This window comes from Medicago sativa, chromosome 4, assembly GCF_051527215.1.
Source record: "Medicago sativa cultivar Bolivia chromosome 4, Bolivia_mono, whole genome shotgun sequence".
Taxonomy (NCBI): Eukaryota; Viridiplantae; Streptophyta; class Magnoliopsida; order Fabales; family Fabaceae; genus Medicago; species Medicago sativa.
The window spans coordinates 95,292,573-95,311,659 of NC_140752.1; the positions used below are offsets into that span (position 1 = coordinate 95,292,573).

The 19,087-nt window shown below is 34.9% G+C and overlaps 3 protein-coding genes across 4 annotated transcripts; all 3 read right to left on the reverse strand.

The window, feature by feature from the left end:
• Positions 1–3,833: 3,833 nt before the first annotated feature.
• Positions 3,834–4,385, reverse strand: LOC146934113 (uncharacterized). The gene has a single exon (XM_085707875.1). It carries the CDS (start codon positions 4,383–4,385, stop codon positions 3,834–3,836), a length of 552 nt encoding a protein of 183 aa, XP_085564001.1.
• A 2,787-nt stretch (positions 4,386–7,172) lies between these two features.
• LOC146934114 (uncharacterized) lies at positions 7,173–16,820 on the reverse strand. 2 transcript variants are annotated; one of them, XM_085705981.1, is made up of 9 exons: positions 16,732–16,820; positions 15,904–16,004; positions 15,695–15,796; positions 14,618–14,956; positions 13,838–13,933; positions 13,491–13,625; positions 10,739–10,802; positions 7,529–10,613; positions 7,173–7,365 (listed from the first exon to the last, which is right to left on the reverse strand). In XM_085705981.1, exons 2-9 carry the CDS (start codon positions 15,982–15,984, stop codon positions 7,362–7,364), a joined length of 3,906 nt encoding a protein of 1,301 aa, XP_085562107.1. In that variant the 5' UTR covers positions 15,985–16,004; positions 16,732–16,820; the 3' UTR covers positions 7,173–7,361. The 2 variants fall into 2 exon arrangements, with proteins under 2 accessions (XP_085562107.1, XP_085562106.1); XM_085705980.1 differs by having other exon boundaries at positions 7,273–10,613.
• Positions 16,821–17,806: 986 nt separating this feature from the next.
• Positions 17,807–18,421, reverse strand: LOC146934115 (uncharacterized). The gene has a single exon (XM_085707876.1). The coding sequence runs from the start codon at positions 18,419–18,421 to the stop codon at positions 17,807–17,809; it is 615 nt and encodes a 204-aa protein (XP_085564002.1).
• Positions 18,422–19,087: the final 666 nt, after the last annotated feature.

The window sequence follows — 19,087 nt, forward strand, 5'->3', positions numbered from 1 at the left end:
AGTTTATTTATTTACATAAGATATTTTGCATAAGCTCGAAATAACCTCAAACCAAACGGGACCTAAGTCATCCGATATTCCTTCCCTAAACCCTAATTTTTTTCCCTCTAAACTAAATTAGTGGGCTCTAATTATACAATTACACCATAAAATCACAATTTCGTTTTTTTTTCTTTCCGAAACAATGTATTTTACTATATTAAATACTATTGTGGTTTACTAAAGAAAAAATTGTACACTCACAGGAAAAAATATTTTTATTTTTACTAAAGAAAAAATTGTACACTCACAGGAAAAAATATTTTTATTTGACTTCTCTCCCATTTTCCTACGAACCCTCCTCATTTTCAAATATGTTTTCTCTCTCTTTTCCAACATTATTTTTGAATACGAGAGTTATTGTAGTTTACAATGTGATTATTCCTCATAGTGCCAACATTCAAATGGTGATTTTGTTGAACAGAAAAATTATAGGGAATGCTCCCTCTAATTTTATTCATCTGCAATTGTAGCTTTTATAAAGCCTTACAAAGAAAGAAAATAAACTAAGGTACTCCACTAACTCAGTCCACTAACAGAAACGTGGAATGTGGAGAAAACGAACTAAGTCCCACTAATAAGTCCTAAGAAGTAGGGATTATTAACTTAAAGATAGAAACAAATACTAGTAACTATGACAGCAAAGCAAAGTCAATTTTAACATTCCCTCCCTTAAACTATTTGCACTGCTGCTTTATATCAGACATAAAACACATTCCCAGTAAGCCTCGCAGCATCTCAAATGCTTCAAACTTCAATGGCTTTGTCATTATATCAGCTATTTGATTCTGAGAACTGCAGTGAACCAGCTCTAATGTTCCATCTTTGGTAAGATCACGGAGGAAGTGGAAGCGAACGTCAATATGTTTGCTTCGACCATGAAGCACTGGATTTTTTGAAAGCGTTATTGTTGAGTTGTTATCAAAGTACATAGTGATACTTCCAAGTTGAGTATGGCCAAGTTTCTCGAGAATTCTTCGCATCCAAACTCCTTGACACACACAAGATGCAGCTGCAATAAATTCAGCTTCAGTGGTAGATAAAGTAACTACTGGTTGCTTTTTAGAAGACCATGAGACTGCACCCAAACTAAGCATGAAAACATATCCGAACGTACTTTTCCAATCATCCAAATCACCTGCATAATCACTATCCGTGTACGCCTCAAGCTTCTCAGTTCCATTCCTCTTATACAGAATTCCCAAATCAGTTGTGCCATTGAGATATCTAAGCACTCTTTTTACAGCATTCATGTGTAGCTCAGTTGGACAGTTCATGAACCTGCTAATTAAGCTTAATACATACATCCGATCAGGTCTTGTGGCTTGTAAATACATTAAACAACCAACAATCTGCTTATACTTTGTAGCATCCACCTTCACACCATTTTCATCTTTAATCAATTTGCACCTAGGAGCAATGGGATTCCTAGACAAATTACTTTTCTCCATGCCAAACCTTTCTGACAAATCTCTCACATATTTTTTTTGACAAATATAAATTCCTTTCTCATTCTGAGTTACTTCAACTCCAAGAAAATAATGCATTTTGCCAAGGTCTGACATGTTAAATTCCTTTTTCATAGACTTTTTAAACTCTTCAAACATATTCTCATCATTACAGGTAAATATCAAATCATCAACATAAAGACTAATAATGAGAATATTACCTCCTTCACTTAGCTTCACAAACAAGGTGTGTTCATATGGACACTTCTCGAATCCTTCCTTGGTGAAATAAGCTTCGATGCGGCTATACCATGCTCGTGGTGCTTGTTTAAGGCCATACAAAGCCCTTTTTAATTTATACACCTTCAGCTTATCACCCTTCTTCACATAACCCTGTGGTTGATCAACAAAAACTTCCTCATTCAACTCTCCATACAAGAATGCACTTTTTACATCTAGCTGATACACACTCCATCCCTTTTGGGCAGCAAGAGCGATTACCATTCGGATGGTGTCCCATCTAGCCACTGGTGCAAATACTTCGGTGTAGTCAACACTATATTGTTGAGAGTACCCCTTGGCCACAAGTCTAGCTTTATACTTCTCAATCTCTCTGTTCTCATTCAACTTTCTTTTAAAGATCCATTTGAGTCCAATGGTTTTTACACCTGATGGTAAGTCTGTCAACTCCCAAGTATTATTTCTTTCTATTGCCCCCTTCTCATTATTCATTGCAGCCCTCCATTTCTCACTTTTTACAGCTTCTTCAAATGTTGTTGGATCTGATGTCATAGTCAGCATCACTAGATTTTGTGTCTCTTCATTTGAAAATCCTTCTCCACTTATGTAATCTTGCATTCATACTGGTGGTCTTCTTACCCTTCCTTCTATTGGATCTTCTTCTGAAGATTGACTTGAAGATGACCCAATTTCTTCTCCAACTTCTACATTCTCATTTTCTTCTTCACTTTGAGGGGATTCTTGTTGTTCTTCTTCACTTTCTCCATAGTCTAACAGATCTGATTTCAGCTGTTCTGGACTTCTTTCCCACTCCCAACACTCATTTTCTTCAAAAACCACATCTTTGTTGACCACTATGCGTTTGGTTATTGGATCGAAGAGTCTGTATGCTTTGGATTCGTCACTTATCCCTAACATAACATATGGAAAGCTCTTGGCATCAAGCTTCTTTCTCTTGGCTTCTGGTATGTGAACATGTGCAACACAACCAAAAACTTTTAAATGGTGAACTGCTGGCTTTATGTCACTCCATGCTTCTTCCGGTGTCTTGTCTTTCACTGCCAAGGTAGGACTTCGATTAAGAATGTAAGCTGCCCAATTTACCGCCTCTCCCCACAAGAACTTTGGAAGATGTTTCTCTGACAACATGCTCCGAACCATATTCATAATCATCCGATTCTTTCTTTCGGCGACCCCGTTTTGTTGAGGGGTAAAAGCTGCTGTCAATTGCCTTTTAATGCCATGTGAGCTACAAAATGAATTGAACTCATGTGAGGTCAATTCCCCTCCCCTATCAGTTCGAATACATTGAATTGAAGTGCCAACCTCTTTCTCAACCATGCATTTAAAATTTTTAAATGAAACAAATGCTTGAGACTTTTCAGATAATAATGACACCCAAATCTTTCTATTGTAATCGTCTATAAAAGTAATCAAGTACCTTTTTTCGCTGCTAGATGAAGGTGTGATCGGCCCACAAATATCATAGTGCACCAATTGAAGTTTGTGTGTAGCTCTCCACAAACTTTTCTTTGGTATAGACTTTCTTTGTTGCTTACCTATGACGCAATCCTTGCACAACTTGCTTGGTGTCCTTATTTCAGGAAGCCCTGCTACCATATTCTTAGAGTGAAGAGTTTTCAGCCCATTAAAGTTGAGATGACCATAACGACAATGCCACAAATATGTTTCATCTTCTGAGGCAGCTTTGAAGCGTGTTGTGACTTGAGACATTGGTTTTGCATGAAATACAAACATTCTGTTTGCTGACATCTTTGTTTGTAAAAACAAGCCTTCCTTTGAATGATAGCAACGACATTCACCATTTTGAATCAACACAGAAACTCCCTTCTCTATCAATTGTCTGATGCTAATCAAGTTGTTCTTTAACTCAGGAACATAGTACACATTAGTGATTACTTGCATAATTCCATTAACATGCAGTCTAACATTACCTCTCCCAACTACTGCCATTTTGAAATTGTTTCCAAGTTTGACAGATTGATGATATTGTTCATCAATATTTGTGAACCAATTTTTGTTACCTGTCATGTGGTTGCTGCATCCTGAGTCAAGAAACCACAACTCAGCATTTCTTTCATCATCCTATTCAGCATAGTGAGCATTTATCTCCCAATCAAGGCACTCATTTTGAAAGTGCCCCAATTTGTGGCAATTGTAGCACTCAACTAGAGTTTTGTTGAATTGTTGTCTGCCTCGACCTCTTCCTCTTCCTCTAAAACTTCCTCTCCCTCGATTTCTTCCACCAAATCTATCATAATCTTTTCTTCCAGCATTTTCATCAAGTGTCACTTTCAGCACCTGCTCTTCTCTAATGTGGGAATTCATTCTCTGTTCGTGAACAAGAAGACTACTTTGAAGTTCATCAATAGTCATAGGATTATGGTCTCTAGATTCCTCAATTGCAGCCACAACATAGTCAAATTGTCTGTTCATAGACCTCAGTATCTTCTCCACGATCACCAACTGCTCCATACGTTCTCCATGTGCCTTCATTTTGTTGGCAATGGATAAGGTTCTGGAAAAATATTCATCTACCTTTTCTCCATCTTTCATCCCTAGCACCTGAAACTCCCTTCGAAGAGCTTGCAATTGAGCTCTCTTCACCTTCGTAGACCCTTGATATTTTTGCTTCATTGAATCCAAATATCCTTGGATGTGTCTCGATTTAGAATTGTTTCCATGATGCTTCTGTCAATAGCTTGGAAAAGGTAGTTTTTTGCTTTAAGATCCTTCAATTTTGCTTCCTCAATGACCTTCAATTGTTGTTCTGTTGGTTGAACTCCAGCGGCTACTGTTGGAATCCCGCTCTCCACCAAGCTCCAGTACTCTTTCGATCTCAAGAGATTTTCCATCAACATAGACCAATGATCATAGTGACCATCAAATCTAGGTATGGCAGGTTGGACGAAATTGCTATTCTCTGCTGCCATTGTTGTTCTTTTATTAAAGTTTCTCTCACAGTGAGTCTCACTGTGTCTCACTCTCACCAAGAAAACTTCAGTTTCTCAACTCTCAAATTCCCAAAATACCAGGCCCCGTGAGAAGCTCTGGTACCAAAATCGTTGAACAGAAAAATTATAGGGAATGCTCTCTCTAATTTTATTCAACTGCAATTGTAGCTTTTATAAAGCCTTACAAAGAAAGAAAATAAACTAAGTTACTCCACTAAGGCACTAACTCAGTCCACTAACAGAAACGTGGAATGTGGAAAAAACTAACCAAGTCCCACTAATAAGTCCTAAGAAGTAGGGATTATTAACTTAAAGATAGAAACAAATACTAGTAACTATGACAGCAAAGCAAAGTCAATTTTAACATATTTACATTATGAATCTCTTACTTTTTTCCTTCAACACTCTCAACGTCAAGAATTATTTTTTTAAAGAAATATCAAGAATTACTTAGACAGTGTCTATGAACTCTTCGTTTTTCCTTTTGTATTTGGTTATGAATTTATCTATGCATTTATCTAGTGAGTTTAACTACTTTTTGTTCTTTTTGTAATTGGGTGGTTCAAAATTAGTGAATTTTTACAAACTGAAGAAAATAATTTATATCATCAAATTCAAAATTTGGAATGGTACTCTTTGAAAAACCATTGTGTACCACATGATTCATCTCTCAACCACACCCAACCACATTGGGTTTGAGGAGAAAAAAACATCCAGGGAGATTTTATTTTAAGCACATTACTAAAAAATTTCCATTGCCATCTCCCTCTATTTTGTAGTCATCGCTTTAAGCAATTTATGAACAAAAAGAGAACGAGTCATGGTTGATTTTTTTAGAGTCACGATTGATGTTTTAGGTTTGTAAAATCATTATAGGTGTAAATTGTAATATAGAATTTTTACAACATTAGTTCTTCATTTTTAATTGAGCAATGATATTTTGACATCCATTTGATGACAACTTTGTTGACAACCTTGTTTTTCTCACTTCTTATTAGTCAAAAACAATGGAAAGAGAAAAAGGAAGAGAGAGGATAACAACATCATGTGAGTATGAGAGAGAAAGTTGTCCAAAAGTTGTCAAAAAATGGTTGTCAAAATATCATTTCTCTTTTTAATTTTACCTCTCCATCTGTCATTTTTTTTAATACTTTTTTACATGATTAATTAACCCGCACATGTTTTACCTGCGAGTCGCAGGGGTAGAGGTCTAGTTGAGCTGAATGTTACACTCTCGACTCTCGAGAATACCTAAACATATCTAAATAAATATTATACATTTTTTAGGGAAAATAAATATTATATTTTCAAAATCACCTTCTTCTTTTGTACATTTTCTAAATCACTTAGATCTCCATATGAAAATGAAACCAAACACGCACCTTGTAACCCATCTCATACCGGCACTGCACGCAGATTTTAAAATCATAAATAACTTTGAAATTGAGCTAAAAATATTTTGTTCCTACTTCTCAACTTGATTTTTTATCAACTCATTACAAAAATATACGTTTTTGACCTATTTGATATGATATCAAAATGTATTGAGTTGTTAAAATTTAAGCTCAAATAAATTTTAGCACGCGCAAGGGACCTAAAATTCTCGAAAATTGCTCTTTTCACTTCTAAAATTGCTCTTGAAAGGTATGTTGCCTTTCATTTGAATTGTATGTAATTTGTTTATTTTGAAATTTTGATTCATTAGAATGAGCATAGAGTGGGAAAATCACAAATACATTTCTGAAAATCACGGGGACATTTTTGAAAAATTTACAGAGCGCGAGAATAGCATAGAGTGGAAAAAGTAATAGTCTTATGTTTTTGCATGTTATTATTTGTTGGGATCTTTGTCTTTAATCCCCACTCCACTGAACACATTGCATCAGGTTCCCTCGAGCAATCAACTAGTTTACTTCAGCATTTGATTTTGGCTTGGGACATTTTCCTTCTCTTATCTTTTTTCCCATAAACCGAACTTTTGGCATCTTATTCCTTCCAATAAAAAATTTGTAAGCAATAAATTCTCCATTTTTTTTGGGTGCATAATTTCTCCTGACGACAAGTGCTATGGGCTATGAAGAGTGTTACGCACACTTTCTTTTTAAGACTCTCTCTAACACGTATTTTTATTGGGTAAAATCCACGTGAATCCCACACTTTAAAAATGAATCCCAAATAAAATGGTGAGACTCACATGTATTTCACCTTATAAAAGAATGAGTGTTAGAGTATTAGAAAGATAATGTTCCTAACATTTCTCTTAAAATATTATGTCAAAAGTAAAACAATTGTAAAATATCGGCACATGGTCCTAATTGTATCGAAATGGTCACATTATATTGTTGAAAACACCGAAAAAAATTAAAATAGCTACTCCATTAAACACATTAAGACTCAAATTATATGATGTTGTTTGGGAGCCATGCAAAAAGTAGTCCTAATAAAACAATTAAATGAGCGGGTATAGTCATTTCTTGAAAACATGGCCTGAAGCTTATGTCTATTGTCTATCATAACATCACCTCCAGGTGGGGATACTACCACCTTGAACCATATAATAACAATGGATATACATAATACTATAGTTGTTAGATAACATGATAAAGGAAAACATAGTTTACAACATTAGGACTGACTCCTGAACCTCCTAGCATTTTGCTTACCTAACACATTGCAAAACAACAAGCCAGACTTTATCTTCAGAATGTATTCACAAGTACCGGGAAACAAAAAGATTCTTAATGAAAATGATTTGGTAGTCTATAAAAGTACAATCAGAGATTAATGGCAGCTATCCCGGGTTCAGCAACAAATGTAAGAGCTTACCGTCTTTGAAAATTATTATTGAACTGGGAATATTGTTGTTGCGGATCAACTCCGGGACAACCTTGCAGGCTCAGAGATGGGAATGGAGAGCTCATTGATGACTGCTGCCCTGGCATGGACTTCCCTCCTGTGTCAAAGTGAAATGAGAAATCACTTTGTGAAAAACTGGAAGATCCAAAATCTGGCAACGCTGATACACCATCCCCTCCATCATGACAGTTAACAGGTTCCTGGACACCCCCTTGAACTGCTAAATTTTCCTCTACTGGAATCACACCTGTAAGAGTCTTAAATGCAAATTCTAAGCATGGGTCTGACCAAGAATTCATAAAAGATTCACAGAACTGCAACTCAGTATTGTCGTGGTTTAACGTTACAGTTTGAAATGGCGGTGGTTGCTCCGATGTACCAAATTCACCCTTAGCAACCTGGTCATTTTTCTTTACTGGCTCTTCATGTATTTGTGAGTATGCATCAGTTCTAGAATGATGCAGAAGTTGGGTTGTGTTTTCATCTTCAACATACAGAGGTTCTCCAAACAAACTCATCATTATGTTGTCTTCGTGACTATGAAATTCTCCAGTGGCTAATTTAGACACATTTTTTCCAGATGGGGAGCTAGTCCTCAACACAGGTTCCAGGTTCCTCATGTTGTTGCCTTCATGACTAAGAGATTCTCCATTGCCATTGTTTAACGTTTTAGTTTCAAAACCTGGAGGCTGCTCCGATGTACCAAATTCACCCTCAGCAACCTGATCATTTTTCTTTAATGGCTCTTCATGTATTTGTGAGTATGCATTAGTTCTAGAACGATGCAGAAGTTGGGTTGTGTTTTTATCTTCAACATATAGAGGTTCTCCAAACAAATTTCTCATTATGCTGTCTTCATGATTATGAGATTCTCGAATGGTTGACGCATTTTTTCCAGATGTGGAGCTAGTCCTCAACACAGGTTCCAGATTCCTTATGTTGTTGCCTTCATGACTACAAGATTCTCTGTTGCCATGGTTATACGCTTTAGTTTCAAAACCCGGTGGTTGATCCAATGTACCAAATTCCCCCTCAGCAACCTGGTCATTTTTCTTTAATGGCTCTTCATGTATTTGTGAGTATGCATTAGTTCTAGAATGATGCAGAAGTTGGGTTGTGTTTTCATCTTCAACAAATAGAGGTTCTCCAAACAAATTCCTCATCATGTTCTCTTCATGATTGTGAGATTCTTGAGTGGTTAATTTAGACACACTTTTTCCAGGTGTGGAGCTAGACCTCAACACAGGTTCCAGATTCCTTATCATGTTGCTTTCGCGACTATGAGATTCTCCATTGGTGAATTTAGGCATATTTTTTCGGGATAAGGAGCTAGTCCTCAACTCAGGTTGCCCAAGCAGTATCTTTGAAGACTGACCATTCATATTACACTCTTTCTTGTTTTCGGATTGGTTTGTTTTGTCATGAACTTTTTTATCCATGCTGGTTGTCACTCTCCCATACAACTCATTGTTTGGCAGTTCACCAACACTAGGAGTCGAAACTTTAAAAAACTCAGCAGAAGAATCAACCGGCAAAGCACCAGTGAGAGTCTTGAATGCAAATTCCAGGCATGGATCTGACCAGGATTCACCAAATGGTAAGGTGAGCTCTGATTTTGACCTATCATTACTAATATGTTTAGCTTCAGCTCTCTCCGATTGCTGTTCCTTGTGAACAGTTTGGGTATCATATGACTTACCACACTTTCTTGATGATTCTCCTAGCACTTCTGCTTTCAAACTCTCAGACGCATGACGAGTAAGCTTGGTTTCTTCCCCATCATAGAGATGGTTAGATGCTCCATTAGTTAAAAGTACAGTTGCAGTGGGCTTTTCTTTGCATGGTTTTCTACTGGAATACTCAAGAGCTTTATCAGAAGGGCTTGCCTCCGGTTCAATGCCAGCAAGTCGCTTTGACAACCGCATAGGGACTTTGACCTCTTTCTTTCTCTTGGATTTTGATTGCACCGGTGGGTTTTTGTCTCTGCTTTCTGTAACATTGTCAAGCAAATTGTTTTGACTGTCATTGCTTCCTCTAGTAACGTTGTCAAACAATGTTTTTTGAATATCAGTTTCATGGACGGTAGCGGGTCCATTATAAACTGAAATGTTTTGACTGCCCCTGCTTTTTCCAGTGACAGTGTCAAATGCAGGTTTTAGAATATCAATTTCAGGGACTGTAGAGGGTCCATTATCAAGAGGATTATCAACTGGTGGTAACACACCCGTGAGGGTATTGATTGCATAATCCAAGCTTGGGTCAGACCAAGAGTAGTGGAATGCAAAGGACAGTTGAGGTTCTGATTTCTCATCATCCACTTCAGGTTTTTCCACTTGTTTGTCTGCAGCAGGTATGATTCTAGGAGATTTTCTTCTTTTATTTCCCGACTCTCTATGTAATGGTGCATGGTCTGTAAGCTTGGTAACTGGCCCACCCTCACTTAGTTGCAATTCAGCTATGACTTCTTTAGACCTTGTGCTTTTACATTTGGAAGCTTTTTCACAGGATATGGAGTTCATCAGCCTGGGTTCAGATCCAGCCAGTCGTTTTGAAGCCCGACAAGGAATGCCGGGCTCTTTCTTCTTACTGGATTTGTTTGGGTTGGTATGAAATTCTGGCTTATTGTCTTCGATTTTATCTCTTTCTAGTTGACGTGGTTGTTCCTTGAAAACTACTTCAGAAAGAGTGTTGCTTGTGTCCATTGCGTTTGGTTGCTCGATTTTTGGGACACCCTTGAAATGCTGAGATGATTTATTTTCCATATCAGCGCCTAGAGTAGTTCTGTTTTTTCTCAAGTTTCTTTTTGGAACTAGAAGAGCCTCATCATTAATCACATTGTCAACCAACTTGACAGGTTCAACACCAGCCAGTCTCCGTGAAAACCGATGGCTCACATTGACATCATTTTTGGATATGCTATGGTTACTGTGATTCATTTTCAAGGATTCCCCTGAGGTATCAAGAGCAACCATCATTCGAGATGGCACACTCACATCTTGCCCTTTCCTTGAGTTGTTAACATCGGGCAATTCTAAGCTTTCAACTGGTTCTTTGGCTGCAGTAAAAAGTTGAAATACAAAGAAGCGGGTATAAGTATAAATGACATAGCATATTCTTCATCCTTAAGTTGGTTGAGCTTGAAGAATTACCCTAAAATATATTTCATTTATAGTTTCTTACCAACAAAAATCTTTTGCATGGGTGTAGACTGCTTTGGTTTTTGTCTCTTGGCAGCAGGTGATGGCTAAATTGAACAAAAGCACACCAAGAATAACGAAATTATTCACAGCTGAAATTCTATAATGCAAGCATAAAACATTACTGATCAGAAGATTCCCATTAAATAGCATGCTTATGTTTGAGATAACTAATGCCAATGAAAATTTGTGAAGGACATTATTCAGTTAGGCTTATCTATCTTAATAGAGAAAATTACCAACAACAACAACAACAACAACCAAGCCTTATCCCACTAAGTGGGGCAGAAAATTACCAACAATAATTGGAAAAAAAAAAAAATTCAAATCATATTTGAATTTTGGTCTCAATTCTGATGTGACTGAAGAATCACTAGATTTGTTTTGGGCAAAATTGCATTATAGATCCTTTATCTTAATAACAAGAATTGTGACCAAATCTCATTATCTTTCCATGTCTGCTACCAAAAGTCATACTTGACCATTCATAAAGGTAAATTACATCTCAATGCATCAAAACAATATCTAAGTTGCACCAAAATAATAGCCAGAATCCACAATCCATCAAAGTAACATCAAAATTAACATGATCATTTTCAGTATTATCTAAGATTGTGGTCTCTTTGTTGACATGTACACAAATATGTAACAGAAGTGGATGGGGAATGAATATTCGTCCAAAAGTGTAAACGTTTTTAAACATAAAAAATAACTAACATGGCGTTTTGAAAAGAAAAAAAAAACGACTGCATTGATACAAAAAAACTGCTACGTTTTTTAATACAGTTTATTGGGCATTTTTTGGGCTACCAAGGATTAGCTTGTTTGATATAATTATTCCTATTATATACCCACTTCATCAATTTAACATCTCTCATCATTTAAGTATTAAAAGAGAGGAAACTTTTCAACAAAAATAATCTGCTCCTTTATTTTTTTTCGATCGCATAGGCCCCGTTTGCTTTGTGAAAATATTTTCTATTTTCATTCACTAAAATTTTGTTAATTTTACTTGCTAACAATGAGACACTAGACTCTTGAAGTGAACAATAGTGTGCATTTTTTGGAAACAATAAAAATGTCAAAAGATTGTTTTCATTATTTCCAAAAATGCATCATCCCTAACTAGCATTTCATCTTCTCTCCATCACAATAGTTTATTTCAATAATCTCAAATCTTCTTATTAGAAAATGAAAACAGAAAAATTTTTCGCAAAAGTAAACAGAGCCTAATTTGCTGCTCTAGTTTCGTCGTGAAACGTTTGAATTTCACCCTCAGAACAAAAGCTTTCCAACACTAATATGCAAACCGTAACTACTGGTATTTATTCCTAACTTGAATTGTTTTTAGCTAATCATTGTCCATGACTGATAGTATAGGTGATTATGGCTCTGTTTGGTAAGCCACCAAATGAGCTTATAGCTTATAAGCTCGTTTGACAAAAAAAGCTCTGTTTGGTAACGATCTTTTACCACGAGCTTATAGCTTATTTCACGAATTTCCACGAGCTTATAAGCTATTTTTCAGAAGCTACTTCAAGTAGCGTTTGAGCTTATAGCTTATAGCTTTTCATGTTTTATTCCATTTATACCCTTACCACTTTAACTAAAACCCATGTTTACCCTTAATAATTAATTTATTATAATTTAAAACAAATTTTTTTTATCCTTCGTTTATACGTGTTTTACCCATGCTTCCTTTATAGCTTCGTTTAATTTAAACCCATGCTTATAGCTTCGCTTATAGCTTTTTACCCATGTTTTTTATCCTATTTCCATTTATACGTTTTTTTTTTTTGTTTTATCCTTCGTTCTTTTTAACAAATTTTTTTAATCATATGAATTGATTATTTTTTATTTTATTCTTAAAATAAATTTGTAAACTTTAGTTTTTTTTATTAATGTATAATAACTGGAAACTGAATCGAAATAAATTGAAAATAAATTTTTACCGAAAAACAATAATTTAATAATATATAAACATTTATTAAATTTAAAATATTTAAATTATCAAATATCTTAAATATTAATTTATAGTAGTATAAATTTTATATGAATTAATAATGTCCTTTTATGTAATTTTACATTTATCAGCTAGTTCAACCGCTATTTTTACCAAACACTTTAATTAGCTTATCAGCTATAAGCTATCAGCTAAAAGCTATCAGCTAGCTTATCAGCTAAAAGCTATCAGCTAGCTTATAAGCTATCCGCTATTTTTACCAAACAGAGCCTATATATTCTCTTGGATTAAAGTAGCACCCCCGCTTTATTTTTCATGTTTAGCCATAGACTCCTCTCCCCTTCTAACTTGCTCATATACAAGTCTTGTACTAACGTACTGGAGGCAACATAAATCATTGTCCTTTAAATTTAGATTTACGGCCACCATGTGTCATTAATTTCATTTTCGGAAGAAAGAAGTTTTTTCGGGAGTGGATGTAGGACCACAAATTCATCTTCAAACTTTTCAACCATTTAATTATCATTGTATGGAAAATGTGAAAGATGATTAATTAGAGATATGGGCAGAAATGACAAGATGTAACCTTAAACTATCAAAATGACAAGTAAAAAAAACGGTTTTTTAAAAACCACAAGTATTAAGGATCAGAGGGAGTATGATAAAAGACCCAGCTGCAAATTTGTCAATCTTTCAACAATTTGGAGTTAGAACTAATAACACTCAATAAAAGCAGCAATAATGAGATAGGTCTCATGCAAAAATGTCTTACAGTTGAGTTGTCTTCATCTTGATATTGTCTTCTACTTGGTTTAATGGCACACTTGGCTATATCTCCAGATTTGAGAAAACGTTGTACATCCTTCTTGGAATGGAATACATATCCACTCACTGGATCAATATAAAACTGTTGGAAGTGCAACCCAGTCATAATTTGTTTAAGTATCAAACTTTTTTAAACAGTAATTGTAGGATATCACGCTATAAACCACAGGCATTTGCAACTCACTATATTACGTAAATATCCATCTTTTTTAATTTCTTAATAAAAACCTCCTTTTTGGAAGAGAGAGGACAGCAGATCATAACTCCAGCAAAACATAAAAAGAAATTTCATACCCAATCTTTCTTTATGCCACTTCTGTGCTTCCGAATCTTTACTTCTTTAATCCATCCAGGTGGTAGATCCTCCACAATGGAATTCTCGCCTGCAACCTAGAGCATAGCAAAACTAAAAAAATTTAATACTTGAAAACAAATTTATGAAGACAACCAGCAACTTCTAATAATAATTAAAGGATTAAATAGAAGCTCAACCAATAATCAATATCATGAAATCTATCATGTTATCTATAAATTTCTGCTCCTTTTTTTTTCCCCATAAAAACACATATGCATTAGAATTGCACTAACAGCGCACAACCCAAGTATACAAAAATCACAAAACAAAAACATACTAAAATTTACGCATCCTGACACACAAAAACACCCTATAACGTGAAATACTTACAATATATAGTATCTAGCAAAAGAAACATGACCCAACCACATAAAAATTAGGCCTTAAGCTGGGACGACCATTTTTATTTTAGAACAGCATTTTTATTGCATTTTCATGTTTTAATCTGTAAAAATTTCTTCATTGTGTTTGTACTTACAGGGTTATTTTCATACCATGATTCTTTCTTTACAACAAGTAAAGTAAACAAAACGGCCGCCATAAAATTCTAGGATGATACTGGCTTCGTGCCAGACACAGTTCTAAACTTATAATTGTGATGTCATAGAATATAGGGTAATGAATAGTGATAAGAATGGATCTTTAAATTTGATGGCGAAGTTCATTGATAACAAACAGAAAAAGAAAGGTAAAGATAGAAAAGGTATAGAGGTGCACACATTGCTTGGAGAGTGCATGTTAGTGCATTTCTCTCCGTCCTTGCTTGGAGAATGCATGCTGATGTGTTTCTCTTCCCCCTTGTTTGGAGAATGCATGTTAATGCATTTCTCTTCCTCCTTGCTTGGAGAATGCTGGTTACTCTTAGTCTTTTTCTCTTCCTCCTTGCTTGGAGAATGCTGCTTACTCTTAGTGTGTTTCCCCTCCTCCTTGTTTGGAGAATGCTTGCTAGTGCCTTTCTTCTTATTGGAAGAGCATTTTCTGTCCTTTATAGTTTCAAGATGTCGTAATACCTCAGGTTTGGAGTAGAATTTGTATGTATTTGATGGATCAATGTAACACTGTAACAGGAAAAAAAGTTTTACAGTGAGTGATAAGTTACATCACTAATGTTCACAAATACATAACATTTTCATCCAGAACATTTAAAAGAAACTTTTACTTTGCTCTTTTTGATAATAGCCAGTATGTAATTAACTATTGAAGAGGATAAGTACGAAACAAGACAACACTATCATGTTATTGATATGCCTGAAAAGTTGGTCAACATTAGATTAATAGAAAATAAATACCAACAAGGAGTACAAAATCACATGTTCGCATCTATCGAGAAGTGTAGCTTCTATCAATGAATACAACCATTACAAATACAAACTAATGTGAGCATGGTCTCTAAAGATATGTCCCAAAATCCAGCTCACCGATTTAGGACAACTTTTGACAGTCCATACACATGGGAAGAAAAAAATTACAATTTATAATAGTATGTTGCCATAAGTTAAAGTCGTGAACATTATTATGAATAAGATTTTAGATTGCAGAATAGAAGTTTCTTCAAGAGATGAATTTGCATAAAATTTATTCATAATACAAGGCCAGAAACTTTAGAACTTTGCATGTAGACTTAAAAGGTCAACCATTAGTGAAATGGATCTCTGGGGGACTACAAGCTGGAATTTAAGCAATGAATGTTAAGAACTAACTATTGAAAACTGGAAAATTGTTAGTCTGATTAAAGTTGCTAATGATCAACAACAACAATAATATCAAACAAATACTTAAGAGAATCTATTAACCACCTTATATGCAGATCCCATAGCCGGACCACTTTGTCGGGTTCTAACTTCGATATCCCAGCCATTAGGCAACCATTCAGGACGTTCGTCAGCTTTCTCTGGAGTCTGAAATTATGATACATCAACCAAGTGACAAGTGAGAAAGGCATTAGCTAAGTAAGAGAATAAAAACCTCCCTAGAAAAGAAAAAAGTCTTCAAAATTTATACTCACTTGTTGTTTAGAGTTGCGTTTTGTGTCATTGTCAATCCGTTTGTTGGTTCCTCCAGATTTTTTAACGTTTGGTTTTCCCATTTTCAAAAAGGCAGCTTATGCTGTCAAATAGAAAACAAATTTGGTTAAAACAGTCAAAGCTCAAAAGCATATCTCTAATGTCTACTTATTCCAATAATTCATTCCCTCTACCAGAAAACATGTATTCTAACCTACGAAGCATTGACACAAACACTGGACCCGACACTGACACGTTTAATTTAAGAAAATGACATAATTGAATGTAATCACGTGTGTGAGTGTCAGTTGCGGACATGTGTAGCCATGTAGGTGTTGGACTGCCCCAATTTTACCATTTTACTACCAAGAAAAATAAATTACAAGATAAACAAAAACCTAAAAAACTTGTCACTCCATGAGGGTATTAGGGTCAACTTAGTCAAAATCGGAAAGTAATTCAACTTTCTGTGAAATAGATTTCCTCACCATATTTGAACAAGAAATAATATAATCATCTTCCATAAAAGAAAGACAAATTAAAACAAACACACAGAGAATGAATTTTGAAATAAATCATCAATAATATAATAGCAATAATAGAAATGAATCTAGACACAGGAAATGCATGGATTTCAACTAAAATCTAATTTATCGCCATCAATTTACTTCTTCATCCACTTTCCCAAACAAATCATCAATAATGAAGAAAACGAAATGGATAATAATTGAAGGTTATACAAGAATAAGTCTCAACAAAAAAGAACAGTATTAAGAGTAAAATGGAAACTAGTCTTGAAATTAGGTAATAGATGAGTGAGTAATAATTACCCTAATTGAGAAGTAATTCCATGGAGAAATGAACGAATTGCGGGATCCGATTATTGGTTTTTTGTGAGGGAGAAGAAAAGGTGTGAGCTGAAGAGATTAGTCTTCGATTTCATTACTATTGTTACTATGCGCATATTTCTTTATTTTATTTATTTTTTTTATTAAACTTTCTTTCTCAGTCCACGAATGAGGCTCATAACCCACGTGTTCATTCAATCAAACCAAACCAAAACATTGAAACGAAATACTGCATGGGACTCACTTTTTTTTCTCTATGTAAAAAAATAATTAATTTTGTTTAATCTTACTCAATTGACAATGTCGATATTGTTGGATTAACATTTTTATTTGGTTTGAATCAAAATTCTATAGTTGTGTGAGTGACTTTCAGGTGATGTTTTTTTATTTTGTAGGCTAAGATGAAATTAATTAAAGATCGGTTCGAAACAGAAGTGCGTTAGGTCAGTTACCTGTTCAAACACGCATCTCACTCTTCGCAATGTTCACAGAACAATTAACAACCGTTGATTTTAACTTACATGGTTGCCGTTTCAAGGATGAGAATATATACTGTTTACTGGTAAGTTACATTATTTTGTTAAAGTAACTTTTTCTTTGAGTCTTTTATTTTAGGAAGAAAGTAACATTATGTTTGTTAAAGTTGTTTATTTATACTAATAAACCTCTCAATTTAAAATCAAATCTACCAAACTTGGCTTGAAGATTCATTTTAAGTGAACTAACTACTTGAGTGGGTAGGGTCAATGGTAAAAGAACCTCGGCACCAAAATTTGTACTGCCCGGTGATGTCTGGATCTTTATGCTAAATTTCATAAAAAAAAAAAAAAACAAAAAAACAAAAATAGGAAAAAAATAATAATCTTATTATGGTAAAGTACGTGACTAGTCAAATAAATTTAATTTATTTCATATTCATTTATTTATCAACTCTTTCTTTTTAAGTCATTGTTTTTTTTTTCTTTTATTCAAACATGTCCCCTTGTTTCAAGATGTATTTGAGTGTTTAAGAGGAGAGAGTTTTTTTTTTTTTTTTTTTTTTTGAAACAAACAGAACTTAGCTCATATCATTTCTTAAATAATGTTGAATACAAAGAGGAGCATAATCATAAACATGACGACTAGCATTTGAAATGGCTGCCTTTGCTAAGGTATGAGCAACCATATTCGCTTGACGTCGAACAAACTTGACCTCAAAGTTGTAATGTAATGCTAACAAACCTCTAATCTTAGAAACAATGACATAAAATTCAGAAATACCCGCATTATCCGAATGAACAGCATCCACAAGCATCTTGGAGTCTGTTTCAAATATCACATTTTGGAAGCCTCTACTCAAAGCCCAAGACATAGCATGCCACAACCCCAGTGCCTCACCCTCATGTGGAGACAGTTCCGGTCGTGTCCAAGAGGTTAATGCTGAAACAAATAGACCTGCATCGTTACGAACACAACAGCCTATCCCGGTGCTGTCCGAAGCTCGGTGGAAACTAGCATCGACATTACACTTAAGTCTGCCATATTCTGGAGTTTGCCACCTCATATTAGAGTCAATATTAGCTTGTTGTCTGCCACTGTTACGCAAATCCTGGACCGCATACCACTCCTGCCAAAACCGGTTAACATTCAAGCATATATCATGTGCACTTAAATGCTTTTGGTTCCAAATCATATCGTTTCTATTGTTCCAAGAGGAGAGAGTTTTGAATAAAAGAATAATGAAGTGGAAAGAACATATGGTTTTAAGAGATGAGGGTTTGGAGGATTTTTCATAAAACAAAATTTCATCCATTTGAATTGAGAAAACTCAAAAATTATATTGGAGAAAGATTTTGAAGGATTTGAATCAATTTGTTCCCCAACAATTTCGGGGAGCAAAATATGATAGGGATCAATATTGGTGGAAACAATGGTTTTTGTTGAAATTGAATTTGAGTGTAGAAATTGATCTATACTAGATAACCTTGTTTTGTAGAAATTGAACTAGGATAATAACATACGTTAGATCAAAATATGGTAGAAATCAACGTTGGTGGTAGGAGTAAAAATGGATTTGGTCGGGCTGGGTTTTGTGAGGCCTAAGTCTGACCTGCTTCAAAAATTGTAGGCTTGAGCTTGATTTGTTACCTGTCATATACTTGTTTTCAAGGTCTGATGAAGTCTGAAAACCTGTTTAAAAACATATTTTGCACTAAGACTCAGCAACACCTATAAGCCTAATACTAAATAGGTCAAAACTTAAGAAGACCTAAATCACACAAATAGGTCTGCGGCTAAATAACGAAATCTTATGAAGGCTTGAGTTTATGGAGAAAAAAACTTCAACAATATCAATAAC

Coding starts and splice junctions, on each gene's coding strand:
- LOC146934114 (XM_085705981.1), bottom strand. CDS start 15,984: ATGGGAAAACCAAACGTTAAAAAATCTGGAGGAACCAACAAACGGATT. Junction 15,797..15,903: donor AACGCAACTCTAAACAACAA/GTGAGTATAAAT, acceptor TCATAATTTCAG/ACTCCAGAGAAAGCTGACGA. Junction 13,626..13,837: donor GTGGCATAAAGAAAGATTGG/GTATGAAATTTC, acceptor CACTTCCAACAG/TTTTATATTGATCCAGTGAG.
- LOC146934115 (XM_085707876.1), bottom strand. CDS start 18,421: ATGATTTGGAACCAAAAGCATTTAAGTGCACATGATATATGCTTGAAT.
- LOC146934113 (XM_085707875.1), bottom strand. CDS start 4,385: ATGAAGCAAAAATATCAAGGGTCTACGAAGGTGAAGAGAGCTCAATTG.